Source organism: Hypomesus nipponensis, chromosome 9, assembly GCF_054491055.1.
Source record: "Hypomesus nipponensis isolate SF chromosome 9, ASM5449105v1, whole genome shotgun sequence".
Classification (NCBI taxonomy): domain Eukaryota; kingdom Metazoa; phylum Chordata; class Actinopteri; order Osmeriformes; family Osmeridae; genus Hypomesus; species Hypomesus nipponensis.
Window position 1 is genome coordinate 10,550,592 of NC_140369.1, and position 15,775 is coordinate 10,566,366.

The 15,775-nt window shown below is 40.6% G+C and overlaps 4 protein-coding genes across 4 annotated transcripts; 2 read left to right on the top strand and 2 right to left on the bottom strand.

Annotated features, from left to right (window-relative positions):
- Nucleotides 1-662: 662 nt before the first annotated feature.
- LOC146272845 (small ribosomal subunit protein eS26-like) lies at nucleotides 663-2,257 on the bottom strand. Its single transcript, XM_084705437.1, has 4 exons — nucleotides 2,114-2,257; nucleotides 1,298-1,475; nucleotides 926-1,056; nucleotides 663-777 (listed from the first exon to the last, which is right to left on the bottom strand). Exons 1-4 carry the CDS (start codon nucleotides 2,219-2,221, stop codon nucleotides 742-744), a joined length of 453 nt encoding a protein of 150 aa, XP_084561563.1. The 5' UTR covers nucleotides 2,222-2,257; the 3' UTR covers nucleotides 663-741.
- Nucleotides 2,258-2,404: 147 nt separating this feature from the next.
- drc2 (dynein regulatory complex subunit 2) lies at nucleotides 2,405-5,330 on the top strand. Its single transcript, XM_084705434.1, has 9 exons — nucleotides 2,405-2,648; nucleotides 2,756-2,959; nucleotides 3,082-3,249; nucleotides 3,364-3,533; nucleotides 3,645-3,783; nucleotides 3,891-4,088; nucleotides 4,197-4,415; nucleotides 4,587-4,739; nucleotides 4,847-5,330. The coding sequence occupies exons 2-9, from the start codon at nucleotides 2,816-2,818 to the stop codon at nucleotides 5,138-5,140; spliced, it is 1,485 nt and encodes a 494-aa protein (XP_084561560.1). The 5' UTR covers nucleotides 2,405-2,648; nucleotides 2,756-2,815; the 3' UTR covers nucleotides 5,141-5,330.
- A 19-nt stretch (nucleotides 5,331-5,349) lies between these two features.
- On the bottom strand, nucleotides 5,350-7,528 carry fkbp11 (FKBP prolyl isomerase 11). Its single transcript, XM_084705435.1, has 6 exons — nucleotides 7,137-7,528; nucleotides 6,833-6,895; nucleotides 6,011-6,098; nucleotides 5,857-5,890; nucleotides 5,688-5,758; nucleotides 5,350-5,608 (listed from the first exon to the last, which is right to left on the bottom strand). Exons 1-6 carry the CDS (start codon nucleotides 7,248-7,250, stop codon nucleotides 5,400-5,402), a joined length of 579 nt encoding a protein of 192 aa, XP_084561561.1. The 5' UTR covers nucleotides 7,251-7,528; the 3' UTR covers nucleotides 5,350-5,399.
- arf3b (ADP-ribosylation factor 3b) lies at nucleotides 6,111-15,314 on the top strand. Its single transcript, XM_084705436.1, has 6 exons — nucleotides 6,111-6,921; nucleotides 9,805-10,283; nucleotides 11,809-12,092; nucleotides 12,376-12,486; nucleotides 12,758-12,882; nucleotides 13,172-15,314. Exons 3-6 carry the CDS (start codon nucleotides 11,945-11,947, stop codon nucleotides 13,331-13,333), a joined length of 546 nt encoding a protein of 181 aa, XP_084561562.1. The 5' UTR covers nucleotides 6,111-6,921; nucleotides 9,805-10,283; nucleotides 11,809-11,944; the 3' UTR covers nucleotides 13,334-15,314.
- The last annotated feature ends 461 nt before the right edge of the window (nucleotides 15,315-15,775 follow it).

A 15,775-nucleotide genomic window follows, 5' to 3' on the forward strand; every position in this document is an offset into this window, starting at 1 on the left:
GTCCAAATCTGCTAATAGATTTTTCCTGTCCCTGCACATGTCTTATGACCATCTGGCCCATCAGTTTTCTGTGGCTATTGTAGGGTAAAGGTAACTTAAAAGAATTTGCAAGAATTGGACAACTGGCTTAATTGACAAAATTAGTTCTTCATTGTACATTATTCTAAAGCAAGTTCTCTTTTAGCCAAACATTTCTAAAATAGAGGGCGAGCAGGCTGAATTGGGTTTGTGCTACAATGGACCGCAGTTCAGTTGCGGTCCAAGTGGTTCCGGTTAAAAGTAGCTTCTCCCCCAAATAAACAGCTTGTTCTTTTCAACATCCATCCAAGCTTAGAAAAAAAATATTTTGTTACTTGTGTGGCTTTTTCTACTACCTTTAAATGTTGATTTTCTCTTCAAAGTTTCTCTATTGCACTGTGTTGTGTTCCCTTTGACTTGACTATCTGCTTTGTTACCCTAACTTTTACCCCCCTACCCCTCTGAATGGTACTGATCGCTTTAACTACTGCAGAGCCTTTTTACATGTATCATAATGTAATTATGTATTTGTGTAATCAAGATTAAACTACTGTAAGTTTTGTACTGTATTGAAGGAGAGTCTATCCAAATAAAAACTACTGGACTGGCTGTGCAGCCTGTGATACCACTGAATGAAAAGCGAATTTAGTAAAGATGTTATTTATTTGTTTTGTTTTTCTCCCTCCCCCCACACAGGGTCACAACCTCTCCGAGACATCTGCTTCACATGGGTTTTGGAGGAGCTCTCGGTGGACCACCCTGTAAAGAAAAAAGTCTGATTTGGCACTTGGACCGAATATAATACTTTAAATGGCCTTGCGCATTATGTCTATGAGCATATCAATTTAATGTATAAACCGGTACTTTGGATCAGTTTTCCAACAGAATAGTGCTTTACAATACTCACACTTGGCCTGAACCTGGGGGGTGGAGTGCGGTCCTTTCTGGCTTCACAAGAGCGGTTTCTCACCACCTTGCTATGAATGGCACAGCTCACACAGTAGTGCAGCTTCACATACAACTTGGGCAAGACGTAGGCTTCAGGAGGACAAAGGAAACAGGCCAAAATAATACATGTGCATAGCTTCTCCAAGCTGGACCTCATTTACTAAGCATAAAAATTCCATTAAATGGAAAATGTTCAAGCATACGCATGTCAATTTCTTACAATTACACAAGTATTTAAACAAAACAGATGATTTTTTGTAGATGTCATCCACAAAAAAGCAGCCAAGACGCATTAATCGCATGCAAGTTACTCCTGTGCAAGTTTACTTACAGTCAAACACGCTCGCCTCAGAGATATCCCGAACAGCTGCAGCTTCAACGATGTTTCTGATGACAAACTTCTTGATGGCCTTGTCTTTTGGTACACACCGGGCACAGTTGGTGCAGCGGATGGGCTGCACATGCCCACGGCCTTTCTTGGCACGTCCGTTATTCCTTCTCTTCTTAGTCTAATTAAATAATTTTAACAATGACATTACTAACAATTTCCAGATATGAAAATGTGTTACAAACGTGGTTCTGTGTATTGTGGCGCTAAATCATTGCAACCAGAGACAGTATGGGACATTAAAAATTCAGTGACAAAATAGTTGTACATTTTAGCAAATGTTGAGCAATTTCACTAATTGAACGTCCTGACATTTACAATCATCGCGTACTGTGTAGCCAGAAATGCGTCCGAAGTGGAAGCTTCCGCTGTGAATTAGGCTAATGATAGAAGTACGAAAAGGATAAATGCAAAGATGTTTTATTTTAATTTCAATTTACATCGTTACAGTTTTTTTTTAATCTGGCCTTAATGTTGACGTTTCAACGAATTATTAACGCAATTGAGCCAATATGGCTAACATTAGGCTCATTGCAAACAGGCTACGCTAGCTAGTTTATTAGCAAGTTAGCTTGCGTACACGTTGCCCTCCGTCAGTGTAGATTTTACCTAAAAAATACCGAATTGTCCACCTATCTACGTTCTCCATAATCATGAATTTAAAGTATTACTAAGTTATGGGACATCACTTCTTCAACAACGTCTATTTAAAGAATAATTTCGTTTTTGGAGCCACGAGTGTCTCTGCCATGCACTCACCATGTTGGACAGGAGGTTGGAAAGAGGACCGGAAAAGGTAGTGCAGGCAGAACTATAATCTATGGTCAACGCTCTACGTTCAAAATGGTCTGGATAAAAACCAAACATCTGAATGTCTTTGTTTATTTAATGTATGTATGAAAATGTGCTATATAATTTTAAAGTGAAACAATCGCTCAATATTGTCGTAAATTGTCATTATTAAATGATAAATACGTCTGTAGTTGCGGAAGGATATTAGGCAGGAAAGTGGTAGTTCTTCACATTTTCTTCTTCTTCTTTTTTTTTTATTTTTATTTTTTTACCGTAATCTCTCTCTAAACTAGGCAGAAACAAGCTAAATATTTGTTATTTACATCCAGTGGTTGTAGATGTAAATTAGTTTGAAATAAATATATAATATAAAACGTAGATACTACGTGCTGGCCAAAAATAAGAAATAACATTGCTGTTAGCTAGTATGTAGCTGTGTAGTTGCTAGGAGACCAGACCATACACACAATTAATGCGGAGGTAGAGAAACCCTTGTGTGAAGGTCAGTAAAAATAATAGTCTTGTCGTCTTGGCTCAGTCAGTTCACTTGTTTTGAAGGTTTCTGGTATGCATTAGTTGTAGCCTACTCTTAAGCGCTATTGTGTGTAGTTTCAGAATCAGTTACTTTAGGCCAGATACCATAGGTGACACCAAATCTGCCAGAAAACCATGCCCAAGAAGGGAGCAAAAAAAGGAGGTGGCAAGCAGGCAGGGATGACAGAGGAGGAGAAGCTTCTATATATGCAGCAGAGGGCACAAGCAGAGGAAGAGATGGCCAAAAGAAAAGAGGACATGCTCACTCAGTTCCTCAAGGTAAGGACATGACATAGTTTAAAGAAAAAAAGTGGTCAACATTTCTGGACTGAAATTCTTGATATTTCTAATGTGTATTGTGAACATTGTTATCAAGTCCATTATTTTACACATGCAATCAGGATAAGCTGCAGAAGGAAGAGCGGAATAGTGCAGTAAACCTTTACAAGCTGACACAGCAATGGAGGGCTGTTCTTCGTCAGACACGAGCAACTGAACTGCGTAGCGACATTGCTGTGCTTAGCCAAACCTTTGAGAGGGTGCTAGATCGAAAGGACAGTGTCATCCAGGTGAGACAAATAGGCCTATATGTTTAGGCTTTTCCACAAACTTTTTTTTTAGATCTGTTTTTGTTCTGTGGGTCTCATTGTCACTTATTTCCTCTTTCTGTCTTCATTTACTAGTGCTTGGTGTGTGACCTGAGTGAGGCAGAGAGGCAGTCAGCCCAGGCCCTGCGCTCCCACCTGCAGTGTGTGGACCGGCTGCTGGCCTTACAGAAGGGCAGATTGGCTTCACTTGAGCAGCAATGGAACAGTGGCTTGAATGAGCTGGGCTCTGAGTTCAACTCTGAGAGGTATTTGTGTAATGTGTAGTGGGTGAAGTCTGTGGGAGAAAGTAAAACGTTCTCACTCAACACCATATCTGACTGAAGGTGAACTCACAGCTGCCTGTGTATGCTTTACAGAGAGAATATCCTGTCCCAGCACCAGCAGGAGTTTGCCTACCTGGAGGATGTTACCTTTGCTATGGAGCAACATTACACTGAGGTGGACAATGAAGCCCGACAAGATTATCATAGCACCAGAGATGTCATCAAAAATAGGGTAGGTCATGGCCTGGCTGACGCAAACAGATCATTATCCACAGAAAATTCACAAATGTAAAGACCTTGTACTTTGCTCCTGTACCCTGAATGCACCACATCTTTTAGAATATTGAAGAGAAGCATGCCTTGCGGATCCAGCTGGAGGGAACAGTGGAGAACCTGTGGTGTCAGTTCCAGCAGGCCCTGCGCAGCTACAATGAGGCCACGGAAGATCGTCATATTGCCTTTGAGTCGCTTCGCACCCGTGACCAGCGAAGTGCCCAGGAGATCGACACACAGATGAGAAGGCTTCAAAAGATGCAGGTCAACACAATCTGTAATGTGGCAAGGCACACTTTCTGGCCATTCTAGTCAAGTCTCGTTGATTGATAGTGAATGTCTAATACCAATTGCATTGACTTCCTCCCCCAGGACTTTATATCCATGTTGCGCTCCAGGCTATGCTCCTCCCAGAAAGACAGTGAGGTGGCTGCACAGCGGCTCAGGGCCACCCGGGAAGAGGTCACTCTGCAATCCCGCCATCTCAAGGCCCAACTTAGTCGTGCTCGCACAGCCGAGAGGAGCCAACTTGCCAACCTCACCATCCACAGCAATGCTGCGGCCAAGAAACTGAAGGGCATCATAGTTAAGGTGTAACGTCTCATTGCGTGCATGTGCAAACATTGTTCTACATAGTTAGAAGTGCACACACATTCATACACCAATAACCCATGTTTCAGTTACTCCAACTTTCCATATGCATATTATGCGCTGTGTCATTTCTACTTACACCACCTGTCTTGTGTACTGATGGTGGTTTAGGGGGAAAAGCTGCTGCGTCTGGCAGAGATGTGTCGGAAGCTGGAGACTGAACATGAAAAAGTCCTTCCTTTCTACACCTCCTCTCTTACCACGGAGGAGCAAAACCAGGCGAGGGCTCATGCTATGGAAACCCCCCATGGGGAGCTGGCAAAGGTTGTAGCATACACCATTTCAGTGCTCAATGATTGTTACATAATTGTCACTTTAATTGTGAGAAATTAGCCACATGCCTTATCCGATCTTTGTAACATATTTTCCAGGCAATGCAGAACTACTCTGATTTAGAGCTGTTCTGGCACCGTTACAACAAAGTTCTTCTGGAGCGTCTGTGCCTGGAGCGAGAGAAAGATGTTATGACCCAAGAAAATGAGCACCTTAGAGTCCTTCTGCGTCAGTATCTGGATGGCATATCTGTTAGTGATGAGATCCTACGACATCGCAACCCCCTGCTCATGGTCTCTAGGCCCACACTCATTTCCAATCTGTCTAAGGATGGCCAACGCAAGCACCACACTGTGATAGAGGCCTCACATGTAGTGCAGCGTATACTGTAAAGGGACAGCCCCAAGATAGTGCCCATGTTGTGCATCATTTCTCCTTCAGATCAGTAACATACATGGACTGGGTATATGTGTTATATGGGTCATGTGGTGACCACATGGAAACGATGAACTGTGAATATGTTAGAAACTCTATCACAAATTTTATTTGCAAACATAACATCTTATAAGCACCTTCCAAATAAAACCAAAAACATTCATGCTTACGTTATAATACTTTTTTTTATTATTTAAATAATATTCCTATTTTGCTTTACTTCTTCTTGCTCTTCTTGTCCTTGGCTTTCTTCTTGCTGGGTCGCGGGGCTTTGGCCTTGTTATAGAGGTAAAGTCCCACCAAGCCTAGCAGTGTAGGCACCAGGCCCAGACACACCAAGGGGAACACATCATTCACCATTTTCTGCCATGGAGTTTGCTGGGTCAAGGAGACTACCTCCACCTCAAATTCTAGTGTAGCATCACCTAAGGCAACCAGAACAAATCTTTAGTCATGATAGTATTTGATTTAGTGATATAGAGTGACTGTAGGAATGTTACCGACCAGGTATAGTGGGAGGGTATCCTCTTTTTCCATAGGCAAGATGAGATGGAATAGTGGCCTTGACTTTTTGTCTGGGGAATGTCACAAATTCGATGTTTTTATGTTACAATACACAGTATATATATATAGGAGATAAACTGTCCTGCAGCAGAATTGTGACATTACTAACCCTTCACAAACGCCCACCAGGCTCTGCTCCAAACCTGTTAAGAATATGATATATACAATGAAATCACCAAATTGCAATAATACAATAATAACAATGTACATTTTCCCCCTCACAATAAACATTTTCATCTGCTACATTTAAACCAAAATGTTACCAGGGATGACAGTCCTCTTCCCTAACTCAACAACAAGGGGGTCCCGGGACAGTGATGAGTCTATCACTTTGCCATCCATCAGTTTACCCTGTTCAAACAGATCAAGTTTAGACAATACAAATTACACAATAAAACGACTGATTAGGCTACACTTTCAGAAAATATTGAAGCGTCTGCGTAAGGACAAACTAAATATTCATGTATGTTTTCTACAGTAGCAATGTAGTTAAGTATAGGAAACGAGGTTCTTAATATCTGAGTCGATAACAGACCGTGAGGCGAGAGAGCCCTTTGGACTACTTCCCTTCTGACAAAGTGCTGACGTGTTGCACCTCCCATTGCATTGCAAAGTAGAATGTCTGGCATGCATAAAACGTGTCGCTTTTATTGAGGATAGCAACGTATCGACACAGGCACAATGACAAACGTTTCATATTTCACAAAAAACAACAAAACAGTTTTATATTTAGCATGCGCTTTATCTGCCCTCCCTCAAATGGTCTATTCAATTGGAACAGCTGGATTTGTAGTCTAAACCAAAGGCAGTGTGCACATGGTTCCGTGCCACATAGACAACAACGTCCTTTTTAGAACACAGCAGCAGCAATTATGCATTATATATTTTTGCCTAAATATAGCCTCATTTAGATTAGCACGAATTTAAATGCTTAGGCTGCTCATATAAATGGCCCAAAACGCTTTCGATTGCGTAGCCTGAAGTAGCCTACGACAGGGCGTGCCTATAGTTCACTTAAAGGGAAAATAATTTTAATAGAAAAAATGATGTGAACATCTACAACTAGTTTCTCTCAGTTTTCTTACCGTGTAGTGGATTTGAAGCGTATCTCCCATTTCTGACAACACAGAACATGTTTCGGGTTTCACCTGGAGAGAACAGAATACGTAAACAAGTAGGCTACGAGCGAACGATACATTCATTCGAGTTATGGTTTTCAAATTATAAATAGGTATTTACATTATGGATACATAATCCAGTTGTTAAATTGTGTCAATATTATCTGACAATACGCGTAGCCTAACCTATGTGCAATAATGACTGCTTGATCGCTAAATTTATCAAATACATTTCAATAATTTAAAGAGAAATTCTATTTTAAAAACTCACCAAGGTCTCCACCAATAATTCTTCCACAACATTTTGTTCAGTTTCGCCGTCTTGTGCCCCAACAAAAACTATTGCAGCGAGCAAGAGTAGAAAAAATACAGTCCTTGCTTTCATTGTAGCTAAATCAAACTTTTGAAGCTGCCCAACGCCGACCAACTTCCTTGAGTACTGTACTTCTCAGCTCTACAGTCACTTTGAACAGACCAAGGGCACAAATAATTTGGCCAACTCAAATTCTGATAGGCCTAACAAAAAAGGCTTGAAGCCAGTTAAGGCTGATGTGTTATAATAATCAGTTGATAACGGTGCTAAACACCTGGGGACGTTGTTGCAACACCTGGGTCGCCCGAGACCGCCTCAAACATTCCGCCAGCATCCCAGAAGTCCCTTGTGATAGATGAACACATTGTTGCACTTGCTATGTAGTGGCGCACGGGGGCAGCAATTAGTGAAGGAGTATGTGCAGACTGGCTGTTTAAGGAGAGCCTGTCCACTCCGCATTGTAGCCCCATTGTACCAAATTAGATTGCAGTTCCACCAGAGTTCCAATGGGGGTGATCGCGAGCGAGTGCATGCTGAATGGGAGTCTATGGAGCTAAACGGCTAAATGTGTCTCTTTTGCCTGATTGTCGTTGAGAAATCTCCGATTTGATTGTAGTTTTTGAATGTTCAACATGTATTATAGGTCAAAAGTTGAATGAATGAGTACTTATGTCCTTTCGATTTCTTACAGGATGAGTCGTTGTTGCCCATAACACGGTAGCATTCTGCTAATGAATGCTGATTGGTTAGTGAAGGACTGATGACGACCAGAGATCCCACTTGATGGGATCCGAAGCAGAATCAGAATGTCAGATCATTATCAATATTAGCAACAACATTAGCAAGCCAAAACTCTTTCTAGCATGTATTGGCAGGGAGAGCCTAACCTGTCAGCTGTGTTGTGGATGCCTCAAGAGAGAAAAGGAAGAGACCAAAGCTTGCCTATCCACAGAGAATGTCTAATATAGAGATAACTGCCACTCTCGGGAAACTTCCGGGTTCTGAACTGGTTGAAGTTCCATGTGAAGGCGCTAACCAGCGAGTGCAGAATGAATGGAGGTCTATGGAGCTATACCCCTAAAAATCCATTTTTCTCAGGATGTAATTTTTTGTCTAGTAATTTGAATTCTGAATTCGAAAGGGGAGGCAAAAAAAATACTCACTGCTTGCTGTTAGATTTTTTTAAAGTCGCCTTTCTGTTCTAAAAAGATTTTGAAAATGTAATTGACGTCATACACATCATACGACCAGAGCTACGGCAAGCTCTGGTCACTTACTTTTTTCTCTCAGGGCATCAACAACACAGCTGAGAGGTTAGGCTCTCCCTGCCAATACACATGCTAGAAAGAGTTTTGGCTTGCTAATGTTGTTGCTAATGTTGCTAATGCTCTGACATTCTGATTCCGCTTCGGATGCCATCAAGCAAGAGCTCTGGTCGTATCAGTCCTTCACTAACCAATCAGCATTCATAAGCAGAACGCAAGCGTGTTATAGGCAACAACGACTCACCCTGTATCTATATTAGACATTCTCTGGCTATAAATTAATCCCAGCCAGCCGTCAACAGTGATTCTTTCGAAAGTAATTTCAACTGTAATTTACCTCAAACTGGTTTGTTTTTAAACACTTGTTGTCATTTGATTGTTATTATCATTGTTATAAAATGTCATTGCTCTGGTAGGCTACCTGTTGCGCTGTTTGCAGCTTTACTAGCTAACAACCAGATTTAGCTAAATCTGTGGCTTCAACGACAGTTTGTTGAACACACAACCACAACAAAAAGGGATTTCTTGTGACAAACGGTACAGTTTCAGACTACAAAAGAATGTAGCTGAAAAACCTAGCCTTGAAGAGACGACCCAAAACACTATGGTATGTGTACTCATTTCATTTTGTGAACAAAAAGCCGACGGAGGAAATCAGCATCCTACTTTGTGTGTAGGCTACGAAAGACCTCCACAGATTTAGTTGCAGTACTGTCAGTAAAGGTGGGATGCAATTATTCATATATGAATTTTTGTGGGTTAGTAGTGTGCTGCTCCAGCTACAGTACACATGAGCACCCAGCCGTTTCTATTTCACCTGACAATGAAACTAAAACCCAGGACCGGTGATTTGAGGCTCTGACTAGGCATTATCTCTGGTCGTATGATGTGTATGGCGCCATTGACATTTTTAAAGGCTTTTTAGAAACTACATTTTTTTAACACCAAGCAGTGTGTATTTCTTTTTGCCTCCCCTTTCGAATTCAGAATTCAAATTACTAGACAAAAAACTATATCCTGAGAAAAGTGAATTTTGAGGGGTATAGCTCCATATACCTAAATTCATTCTGCACTTGCTCGTTAGTGCCCTCATTAGGAACTAGAGTGGAACTGCAACCAGTTCAGAACCTGGAAGTTTCCTATGAGTGGCAGTTCTCCTCATATTAGACATTCTCTGGTATGTGTGAGAAGTAGAATCAACAAAGATCGCCAGATACCTACTGTATGTTTTGTAATTTGCACAATGATATCCCTTAAGGGAAAATGTTCATCAGGTTTAGGGTTAAGGGTGGAAATGTATCTTGGGGCAAATGTTTGTGGAGTATGTCCATTCCAACTCAATTTGTTTCCATTTCTTCTAGGTTGAATACTTGAGATGGGTTTCGGCTACAATAAATAAGATGCCTCAGGACTCCTTGAGTAAATCGACGGAGAAATCTTGCTAGCACCACCGTGCAACATATAGGAGACCTCCAGTGATTCAACAGTCCTTAATAAACAGCCGACTTTTTAGCAACTGGTTCTCGAAATCGAATCACCTGCTTTTCGATCCTTGGGCCAGCTGTACAGATCATAGACCATGAAGTCTTAACTAAACTTTTCTGACACTATTCTGTGTTAGTGGATGGCATCAGATGGAAAAGTTCATTGAATGTTTTACAATCTGTAAAAAAAAAAAAAAGTCTGGTAAATTCATTAATCAAAGTTATTCCCGATAAACTACAACTAGTGATTTACTGTAAAGGTGCTTAGGTATCGCGAGAATGGTTTGCAGGCAAATTGCAGGATATCGTGAGATTTCGTTTTTACCGAATACGAGTCGTTCCTTTCAGCGCTGACGGTGAGTAAAGATGCTGACACGAATTTGTAAAATAGAAGAAAAAAAACTATAAAGTGTAAATTAGTCAACTCTCTGAAAGACACTTGAACAGCGTTTTGATATGTATTATGCCGTACTGTTGTCCAGACATGAAGACCTGGCTTGATGTAGCAAGCTGGCATGGCGAATGAATGGGGGTGGATATTATCATGACTTGTAGTATGCTCGCGCTGTCTTCTTGCGCGCGTTCCCTGCTTATATATTATTGCAAAAAAACACAAATAAAAAACAGATCATGCTTGGGTTTTCTTCACAACAATAGGTGGTTGAGCTATTTCGTGGTAAATTCTTGGTGCCATTTTAGCGTGGGCCCAGTTATTGTGGTGATGCGGTCCACTGCTATTGATAACGGCTTACTAGAATGTCATAGTGTACCGTTTCGTCTTTTCACGCATTGCCATACTCGATCATTATAGCCGCCTATGGACAGTGTAAGCCTGGAGTTTGAATGTCATGTGGGACTTCAAGACGCTGTGGAGCTAGCACTAGCCTACATAATCCACTTTTCTTAAACTGATAGTCGTCTATTTTAAAAACACAATGGAAATGAATGAAGGGAAGTTATTAATCAAATATTTACAATATTACTGGTTGATGATTAAAGGGCAAAGTTAGCTAGAGGGGGAATCAGGTGTTGCGCCCCCTGTCAGGACCATGGACAGGGGTCTCGGGGAACCTTTATTGAACATTACAATCAATTGAATATTGTAGAAACCAATTATCTCAAATACCAAAATTGGTCTATAAATTAGAAGCCATTTGAAAGGTGTCATAGGATAGTTCACCAGTCAAAGTCTCTCAAGCCCCCAGATACTTGCAAGTTGCAAATGTATGCCACCATCCAAATGTATGTGTGGAAAGCACAACGTAGTATGTATTGTGTAGGTTATGGAAGACTTGTCTTCTATGTGTCCTGGAGGTGGACGCTCATTCTGGTTGCTGGTAGCACATTCTGGGGGGTTGATGTGGAGGACAGATACAGATGAACAGATTGTGCTCCAGCCTGAAGACATGGCTCCAGATAGTTCTCCCCTCCCTCTCTGTGGTGTGTGTCTAAATATTACTTTAGTATGTATTGTTGGTGCACGGGTGTATGAGTCTGGTTCTACATTAATGACAATTTTTGATACTAATTTAAGCCCCAGTTGTGTCAATATGTCTGTGTGTGAAGGGGAGAACCAATAATAGCTCACAAACAATCCATGAATGATTTATTGAAGTCTGCTCCTTTGACTTGACGTGAAAAGGGAGTGTAGGACTAGGCGGATGTTGGTGTTTGTGTGATTTCCAATCTCCCAGATATGTAAGAGACAACGATTAAAACAGAAAAATGACAAAGCATTTTTGGGACTGTGATCATTTATCATCACCTAAATCATTGGAGACACAGAAAGGGCCTTAATCAACTGCCACCATCAAACAGAACACCATAAATTAACAACAATTAGTAAAGTAGTCTAACTATAATTTTTTCATGCCTTTTCAGCTGTTTCTCCTGATTCGATCCCAGATTGGACGAACAAGGCAGCTGAAAGCCAGTCTGACATTTATTGGACACTGCTATTAGTCCTTACCAAACATTTCTTGCATATTCATAAAAAGAAAGGATCACAGTCTCTATCATGGGGAACATTTTTGGAAATCTGCTGAAGAGTCTGATTGGGAAGAAGGAGATGAGAATTCTGATGGTGGGCCTAGACGCAGCAGGAAAGACGACTATCTTATACAAACTGAAACTGGGAGAGATAGTCACCACAATTCCTACTATCGGTATGTCCATATTAAGGCTAATATAATACTCCTACTTACATATTAATCATGGTATAGCTTAGGATGTACTGTATCTTTAAATAAAATTGTTTGCTAAATGCATACTTTATTATTGTTACATCACATTTCTAGCCAGTAGCTACTCCTGCAGTTAGCCTGGACATTTTATAACGGCTGTTGGAGTTCTGAAAAATCAATACAATTCTGTAATTTAGAGCTTATGCTTGGCTTAGTGTCTCATATTTAGTCTCATATTAGTTATTATTATATTCATTTTTGTAAGGGTTCAATGTGGAGACGGTGGAATACAAGAACATCAGCTTTACTGTGTGGGACGTGGGTGGCCAGGACAAGATCCGTCCCCTCTGGAGACACTACTTCCAGAACACACAGGGTAAGCAGCGTTGACCAATTACAAACACACAGGGTAAGCAGCGTTGACCAATTACAAACACACAGGGCAAGCAGCGTTGACCAATCACAAACACACAGGGTAAGCAGCATTGACCAATCACAAACACACAGGGTAAGCAGCGTTGACCAATCACAAACACACTGAACACTTTCAAGGTTGTGTGGATACAGATTGAAACAAGGAGCAACCCATTTTCTATTACACATAAGCCCCTGTCTCCTCTATCCATCTCTACCTTTCTCTTTCTTAGGTCTGATCTTTGTGGTGGACAGTAATGACAGGGAGCGAGTGAATGAGGCGAGGGAGGAGCTGATGAGGATGCTGGCAGAGGATGAACTGAGGGACGCCGTGCTGCTGGTGTTCGCCAACAAGCAGGCAAGACAAGACCCCCCATCTCCCCAGCTTAATTTTCCACCCTACATCTGAATAGATTACACAAATCAGACCCCTCCCTCACACTTCAACCCAAACTGCCCTTTAGTGTAACTACTTGTGAACCCATCCATATCTACACTACCCTGTCCTGAATGAATGAGCGAGTAGTTGCATCTATTCATGTATGAAAGATTGAATAGACAGGTGAATGAATGACTAGTGATGAATGATGAATGATTAGTGGGTAGGTCTCCCACATCTAACACTGAACACTGTCTGACTCTACCAGGACCTGCCCAATGCCATGAATGCAGCAGAGATCACAGACAAGCTGGGCCTACACTCCTTGCGCCACCGCAACTGGTACATCCAGGCCACCTGCGCCACTAGTGGGGATGGTCTCTACGAGGGCCTTGACTGGCTGGCCAATCAGCTTAAGAACAAGAAGTGAGGAGGAGACCTGAAGGAGATAGGCAAGACACCTCTACAGGGTATCGGGGGTTTGGTTTTGGGAAAAGGTGGATAGAATGACAGAGGGTGTGGATGATGGGGTGGCAGGGCGGGTCGGGTTATGGGTAAGTTCGCCGGGTAGAGATTTTAGTTTGAGTTTGTTTTGATTTTGTCTGTTACATATTTTTTCCAAATGAGTGATTGATAGTTATTTTCTAGATTCTTAGAGGGCTTACTGTGAACTGACTATCATACCGCAAGCATGGTACACACCTCTGCTTTTCCCATGTCCACCTTCTGCTTCATCATTGTATATGTTAGTGTAAGACACACAAAGTAGTGAAAAATAGCGTGACTTCTAAAACATACATCCTCAAATATTTTGTTGCTGTTTTTTTGAATGTTTTTGCTCTATTTGGTCACCAGTGAGTAGTGCTAATGTCAGTTCATGTTGATGTAACTTGCACAGTTTTCTTCTTTCTCCATGCCATTGGAGTGACTGAAAATACAATGCTATTATGCTTTTTTTTTACCACCTTTTCTTTATTCAGAGCAATAGGTGTTTGTATGTGCATAGTATGTATGCATAATATGTTAATTTTTGTGTATTAGATGGTAGTGTTGTGTGCTAATGTATTAAATGGTGGTTTAGGTGGATTTGGAAACAATCATACATCACATGCCAAACTCTTTCAATAATAAGTTCTGCCTTCACTCTTTGTCAGTCTACTACATGCATGAGCTGTCGTGAAATTGGCCGAATTGCTGCATGCACTCCCATGTCTCCACAGTGATCAGGAGAATGTGCAGCACTTCTTTCCTGATGTTGCTGGAAGTGCATGGCTTACCTGCACTGCTTAAAGTTGTAATAGTCTCAGTAAAAAGCTACATGCCTAAATTGTTAACAATAGATAGTGTCAGTAAATACTTCAATTTTGTAGTTGCATAAGGTCTGTGATGTCATTGTGCAACCAGTCTTGCTATCATAATTATCTGAACACTCGCTGAAACACAAACCTTGTGCACACAAGTGTACAGGTACTTTATTTCTGCCTGTCTTCTGGCTTCCTTCCGGATTAAGTTATGAGTCAAATAACATCATGTTGCTCTACTTTTATTCCCTTACTTTCTTATTTGAATGATCTTTTAACAACATAATACAACAAAAGGATAGCTAAAGAAAGTATTGTTGAATGTTCATGTATTTGGGAATGACTGCAATAATTATTATTTGACAACTTATTTATTTATCTGTCTGTATAGTTACAGTGTATTCAGAGCACACAAAGTTAACCAATCAATCAGTGTGTTGTATTTATAAAGGTTTATCAGCACAGTAAGATATGACTGTCAAACTGCAGTAAAGCCATCCTTCTACCACTAATACCAGCAAACTTCAGATGTTACCGTCAAAACAGTGTTTATGTGTGGACATGGACACTGTTATGGGGTCAGTACAAAGTACACTATCAACCTATCAAATAAAACACTCCAGTATTTACATTCAGTGTCAACTTTGCAACTTTTGTTGAATCGTTTGAGTTTTGTGGCCTTATATTTAGTAATGTTAAGAATTGTGTTCCTATATAAAGTCGGTAAGCAGGTCAGCCAAGTTTATGAAGATTCAAGTTTTTTGTAAATGGTTTTTCTCTATCTTGTCTTTATGCTCTTCTTTAGAAAATCACACTTTTTGATCCACGTGAAAAATACTTATTTCGGGTCCTTTGTTTGATGAGCGTTTTCATCCAGTATATGCATTGGGGTCAAAGTCTTTAATGATTTAGACTGTGTATGCGAACTAAAACGATAATCAATGCAAGACAACATACCATTAATGAAGCATATAGGAACTTCTCTGTACCAGTGTGTTGTCTAACTAAAAAGGGTGATGGCCTCACTCAGTGTTCCGTGCTGTCATTGGCAACACCTTAAGTATGTGTGACATAAGGAAATGAAACAGGATGAACCTGCTGTGTTGAAAATAAAACCACTTTTCAGTATGACCTGTTCATTTGGCTTTGTGTGAATATTATTATAAAATTACTGAAAGGAATGTTTAGTTTCTTATCAACTGTGTAAACATACTCAGAGTGTTTCTGTTCTGATGGTACTATAGCTGACCAGAAGAGGTCAGTCTTCACCTTCTCAAAACGTGCTCCATCTCAGCAGATCCAGGAGATATACATAGATACTTCCTTGTTTAACCTTTAGTTATAATATTTTATTGGTATTGGTAATTTGTATTATATATATAAGGTATATAAAGGATGTTTAATCATATATATTATAATGCTATGAATTAGTCAGTGTCAAGGTTCACGTTTTTGCTAGTTTTTTGCTAGTTTTTGCTAGGAAATGCATTTTGTGTTGGTGAATCAGTCAGGCAGGGCAAGCAGTTTGTCAAATCTGAAATAACTTTTACTCTGTTTTATAAGCACCTGTT